The 6,495-nt window shown below is 42.2% G+C and overlaps 1 protein-coding gene across 1 annotated transcript; it reads left to right on the top strand.

Annotated features, from left to right (window-relative positions):
• The first annotated feature begins 4,022 nt into the window (after positions 1-4,022).
• Positions 4,023-4,784, top strand: LOC147885808 (abscisic stress-ripening protein 2-like). The gene is made up of 2 exons (XM_087396807.1): positions 4,023-4,320; positions 4,535-4,784. Exons 1-2 carry the CDS (start codon positions 4,030-4,032, stop codon positions 4,691-4,693), a joined length of 450 nt encoding a protein of 149 aa, XP_087252933.1. The 5' UTR covers positions 4,023-4,029; the 3' UTR covers positions 4,694-4,784.
• The last annotated feature ends 1,711 nt before the right edge of the window (positions 4,785-6,495 follow it).

Raw genomic sequence — 6,495 nt, 5'->3', positions numbered from 1 at the left:
ATTTTCTAGTAAAAACTCTTTTAGGAAGGCTTGTTCAAACTTAGTCCAATATCTAGGAATTTTATCACTCTCCCTGAGGCTCATCCACCATTTATAGGCTTTATTTCCAAGGGAAAGACTTGCTTCCATGACTTGATTTTCAGGAGGTGTATTCCTGAGTCGATGAAAGTCTTGCCAATTTTGCAAGAACGTATTAATCGCATCTTTATTATGCTCCTTTTCTTCCCCATTGAAAATTGGCGGTTTTAAGTCCTTAAGGATGTTCGAGGTTTCTCTAAGTCGAGAGGTAGACCTCTCCACTTGATTAGGAGGAATCGATGATTTTTCACTAATAGATACCGATTGAGAATCGGCTATCTTTGTTATAGCTTCAGCTAGGGTTTTTAATGTTTCACTAATAACCCCCAACTGTGTTTCTATATTATGCTTTCGAGTTTCAAGTTTACTGAATTCCGCATACGGAATTCCATAATCACCATAATCAATATACTCCATTTCTACATTATCCTCTTGAGTTTCAGTTTGTATCTCCTCATATGTTTCCTCTCCAACTATTGCTTTTCCCTTTCTAGCCCTTTCCTCAGCCTCCCTAATCATACCATCCCTTTCTGGAGTTGTCATTTTAAAAAATGTATATTTTCCAGAAAAAGTAAAGTAAAGTACTTTATATTAGATAGAAAAATATGATGCCCACTTCCCTGGTATTTGTTCGATGGTCTTGAATTTGTCTTTGAAGCTGACATGTCCTCTCGCTTTTAATTCTTGATCTCTCATCCTGATCTCGCTCTTCTTCTTCCCTCGATCTCGAATGTAAATATTTTACTTGAAATCGGCGAGGCTAATAAATCTCGGAGAGAAGAAAGGTGAAATTAACTTTAGGACCTTGGATGAAGAGGGATAAAAAGAGAGGGGTGAAGTGGCTTTCTTTAAAGGCTAAAGTAGCCTTAGATGACGTGGCTTTTTCAAAGGTCGAATGACTTTTGCTGATGTGGCACGGCTTCCCACTCTCAACATTTCAAACAGCGCCGACCGGTGCTTTATCTTCATTGCAAACGAAAGAGACGAGCCATAAAAAACGTACTTGAAACTTATAGCCAACAACCAGTATCCAGGATCCCAAACATAGATCATCTCACGGCCATGGACAGGAATCTGGTAACTGTTCGCAATGCCCTCAGACAGCAGTTTGACTAGTAGCCTATGATGGATTGTATAGCTCTAGAATCTCTCAGTCCCTGTCTGTTCGTCAACCGCTCTGGAATCTCTCAGTCCCTATCTGTTCGTCGACCACTCTGGAATTGTCTATTGGAATCCAAGCTACCCCTGGAGTCTAGACCTCTGAGATCCGCAACACTGACACCGGCTCTGCTGGTCTCGATCCTGCAGTAAGGACGATGGCTGCACGCAGCCTTGGAAATTGAAAAGCTTCAAAGTTCAGACCCGTAGCGTTCCGATTGCGTGTTCGATTCACGTCGAGTTCACCATGCTTCCATTGCGCAACTGTATTTAGTAGTAGTACTTATACGAGATTTGAGTAATGTGAGGGAGTTGGCTCTATCTACCATGCACAGCAACTGTAGCCTGTCTACTTGCTATCGCGCCGATTCGCGAACCCTTCCTCCTATATGCAGGTGACTTTGTTGCACTCAATCAAGCTTTGACAGTCGACTCTTCATTTCCACCTTCATACCTGCTCTGATACCAATGTTAAGTCTCCTCAAACCTCGAGGGCTTCTACTTCCAATCCACCCGACCACGGATCCCTTTTTTCTTGAGCCTCCTCAACCTTCTTTCTTTTTTTTGGCTCCCTCTAGAATCCTTTCTCCTAGCCCAATACCTCTCAAGTGGCCAACCCTCATGGTGCCATGTGTCCAAGTGGACCTTACCATTAAACCCCTCTTTAGGTTCAACTAATGCACCCTTCCATTAATTACCTAGGCCTAGGATTTCCCCCTAGACCTTATTAGCCACATAGGTAAATATTGTCAAGCCCTCGTGGTTTCCCCGTTATACCGATGCAACGGTATTATAGTTGACGTAACACTAAGATTCCTGTTTGGGTCGAATTTCCTAACCTGCCCCTCTCCCTTTCCAATCAAGCTAACAGGTTATGCCAACATTGGGTGAGGAGATTAAATTTGAGAGAGAACAATTCATCAATCCTAGAGGAAACCCTCAAGTATACATTACGATGGATCTTGCTCTTGAACTCCATGAAACTCTAGTTATTCTCAATAGAAATGGCTTTGTTTTTTAAGAGCAACCCCTTATTTATAAAAGTCTTCCCATCCCTATTTTTTTGTGGTCGAAACATTCACAGGGTTAAGGACTATCCTCTTAAAAGGACCAAGTAGAAGCCCTCCCCTCCTCCACATCCTCCCCAAGAGAACAAGCCAACTTGGGTTGTAAGAAATAACAAGAAAGGGAGAGTTGTGCAAGACAAACCTCAGGATGAGGGTAAAATGCCTATAGAGGAAAATGACAATCAAGACAAAGGAAAAGACTCCTTATCGAAAACTGCCTTTGAGCCTGTGGTTGACAAGGAAATAGAGAACTAGATAATGGAGAATCGGCACAACTTAGATGAGTTCAAAGTCCAGCTAGGTTGGTCCTTAGATTTTGAAAACGAAGTTAATCAAAATGATGCAATTTTGAGAGGGGGGGGGGGGGGGGTAACCACCCTAATAATATAAGCTAGCTAGTTTTTAAAGTTCAAATTTAAAAACATGTAGAAAATGACACTAATCAAGTTCCAAGTCTTAGCTTAATCACTACCTTCTATCAAGTTGGTGCTTATATCAAAACAAGAATTAGTTGATGAATGTCATGTTATTGTTACTTTTGATCTCAATGTCCTAGTGGTATGGGAGAGTACACATGTTGCAAAAATTTCAATGACGTGTGGATTATTGTTTATTTTTGGATTGAGTAGTACAGTTTAAAATTTAAAATAAATCACAAGAGTACTTTATTGATATAGAAAAAAGCTTGGGCATAGCTTGACAAGCAATTAGAGAGCGAATAGCAAAGTTGTCTAACTCAATTATTTGCTTAGTTAGAACTTGTTATTATTAAGGGTCCAAGTGAAAATCCGACCCTATGCATATGTGGTAGATTTTTTTTTTAAATAAAATAGTCGACTTATATTATCAATGGGGTTACAACAAAATTGAGGCAACTTGTAAGAGGCTTTACAAATCTAAAGTGTGATTAGCATTGCCAAGGCTAGCGCTTATCAGCTAATCTTTGAGATTGACCACAACACTTGTGACTTAGAGCAGATTTCTCGAAATGATAGCTAGGCTTTTCTATGCCGCACTGGCACACCTCAATGAAATGCTAGAGTGAGTTTTTGACTCCTATACGGATACCACACTCGGCTTGGGGGGTCAATAATATATGTGAGTTCAAGGGAGAATAGGGAGCATTTTATCAATATATATAAGGGGTTTAATAAATAGGATTTGAACACACTCGATATACACACTATATATATTCCCTAAAATTCAATCTATTAAACTTGTCTATCTCTCCCTGATAACCTACACTCTACCTCCCCTGCGCCCCTCCTCTCCCCATCCCTGCGCCCCACCTCTCCCCTTCCTTGCTGCTCCTCTCTCCTCTCCCTCCGCTCAGCCCCCCCTTCCCCCTCTCTGCCTTGACTCTCCCTTACCCTCCCTCCTCTCTTCCCCCTTTGGGGCAGAAGCTTGGAAGTTGGGAGAAGCTTCTCGAACGCGGAACCTTCTCTCGAACGGCAAATGTTTTGGAACAACTTGATATTTCCCACCCCTCTTATGTTGCAGCTAGCGCTACAAAAACATTAAAACACATCGTGTAAACGGCATATTTTTTTGAATGCAAGTAAAAAATAATGCCAGATGAAACACGCTAATACTAAACGTGTTGGGATAAGGGGAAAACCGTGTGGAGCCCCCACTTCCGTTAACGAACATTCAATCCGGTAGAAATTCCCGTCGGTTCACTACCTCTCCGTCGCCGGCCAAGCTATAAATTGGCCTCCCGTCCTTCATGCTCCTCCAGATTCATCTTCTGATCGCCCATAAATCTGTCTTTCCACCTTCCCTTCTCTCTGATCTCATCCCTCTTCCATCCATGGCAGATTCCAGTGCTGACCGTGGCCTGTTCGGCTTCCACAAGAAGCATGGCGACGGCGACGTGGTCGTCGAGACTACTGAAGTCCAGGAGACCTCCACCTTCGTCGACGGCAAGCCCTACGACGCCAAGGTGGAGATCAAGAAGCACGCCCACAAGGAGCACCTCGCGGAAGCCGGTGCTCTCCTCGGAGGAGCCGTCGCTATGGTGAACTTTGCTTTCGTGTGCTTGTGGTTGTTCTAGGTGTTTCTGTTCCAATTACACGTTGTGCGTGAACCTAGCATTTCAATTCGCAATCCGGCCGAAATCTGTCGCCGGCGGTTGGATCAGTCTATGTTCTCAAAGCAGGACTGGTGCAATCCGTCGTCTGCATCGTTGTTTGGTCTCAATTCTCATTCTCTTTTCTGTTGTTTCGTGACAGTTCGAAAAACATCAGGCCAAGAAGGACCCTGAGCATGCACACCAACACCGGATCGGAGAAGCGATTGCAGGGGCAGTAGCGGTTGGATCTGGGGCTTTCGCCGTACACGAGCACCATGATAAAAAAAGCGTTGAAAAGGAGGCCAAACATCACCACTAGTTGACTGATCGACAGGCCGATAGTTAATTCCAAATGCTCATTTTGATAGATGGATGTTCGTTTGTAAATAAGGTTTCGAATTCGGAGCTTACGGAAGTTTTCCACATTGATTTCTCTCTCACTCTCTCTCCCTCCTCGATCGGGCCTCTCTCTGTACAGATCCGTCTCTTGTTAATTTAAGTAATCGCATTTCTCCTCTCGTCGTTTTCTATGGATTCACATTCTTGATGGAATGTGGATCTGAGGGAATTGATTTGGAGAAATTTGGAGGGAGCTGCAGTGGTTTACTCATCGTGCCTGTCAAAGTATACTAGAGCAGCCTGCAGTGTCGTTCGCGTCTCTCCTCTCTCACCCTTGTCACATGAGCCCTTTTGTCAGCCTCGCACTAATGTTGCAAACAGAAACCATGCGTGACGGTTGCAATCCTACTGCATTATAGGCAAGTAAGGGCAAGCACAACTTGTGAAAAGCTGCCATGGGCACGGGCAACATTCTTAACGAATTGCAATCTCCAACACTCACTCTCTCTCTCTCTCTCTCCCTCTCCTTTGCCGTCTAACAAATAGATCGCATGAATGTAATCGCTGGATCGTATATGAATTTATTCTAAAGCCCAATTTTTGTAATGAACCTAGCATTTCAATTCGCAATCTGGCCGAAATCTGTCGCCGGCGGTTGGATCAGTCTATGTTCTCAAAGCAGGACTGGTGCAATCCGTCCCTTATGGCCAACATGTATCTCTAGCAATGACCTTGCATCAATTACTAAAACTGCTTGCTTACAAGTCATCCAATGCAAAAATTTAATAGATGATAAAAACTTTTAGATCTAAAAATTACATATATAGCTCCAAAACTCCATGTGTAGATTCATAGAATCAAGTACAAAGCCTACCCTGAAGTGTACCATCGCTATTGCAAACTGAAGCTAGGTATAACACCAATTATGAACTTTTTCCATTGCACCTACTGCTATAGAACTCAAAACCCTCCAAACTACTGTGTAGCTCTTCATAGGCTTCAATAGCTAGCTTAAGGTAGAGTGTGTAATACTGCTGCATATGTTTATTATCTATACACCTCCATTTTCTCTTCAACAAGCTATTAATATGCACACTAAAGTTCCACATAATGTTGCCTCACAATTCCTACTCTCAGTACAAAATCTAGTCTCAAGTGTACCACAACTCTAGCCAGGTATGACACCAATTATGAGCTTTGTTTATTGCACCTACTTCTGTAGAACACCTCCAAACTATTGCATGCCTCTTCATAAGGAGTTCATAGGTTTCAATAGCTAGCTTAAGGTAGAGCTCTTACTACTCAATGGGTCAACGTTTGCTTATGTTCAATATAAGCAAATGGGGTAACTCAAAATCTCCTTAGTTGTATTCCAATGAACCAGCGCATGTCCTACATTCTAAATGGTGGAAAAGAGCACCCAACAGAGATAAAGTAGATAAAATTTTCAAAGCAGTTCTTGAGATCCCATCATGCAATGTTCACATTTGTACATTGCATGCATTATGTAGGATCATTGAGAAACTTGTTTTCCTATATATTGGATTTGCATGGAAACTTTGCCTTGAGAGTAGAAGAAAAGAAGCACTACAATCGTTAGAAGCAATGCTATTAGAAATTGGTCTCCATGGAAGAGATGTACATATTACAAAGGATATTTAAAAATCTACAAATGGAAAAGATATTCCTATCAAGCCATCTATTGGTGGAGTAAAGGCTAGAAGATTTCTATCTCATCCAGAGAACAAATAAATAAATGGCCGTAAAACAACATAAGTATCA

This window comes from Dipteris shenzhenensis, chromosome 25 (assembly GCF_047967505.1).
Source record: "Dipteris shenzhenensis isolate YYH24624 ecotype China chromosome 25, Dip_SZ_1.0, whole genome shotgun sequence".
Taxonomy (NCBI): Eukaryota; Viridiplantae; Streptophyta; class Polypodiopsida; order Gleicheniales; family Dipteridaceae; genus Dipteris; species Dipteris shenzhenensis.
Note: the sequence above shows the minus strand (reverse complement) of the source record. Positions and strands in the feature narration are given on the sequence as shown.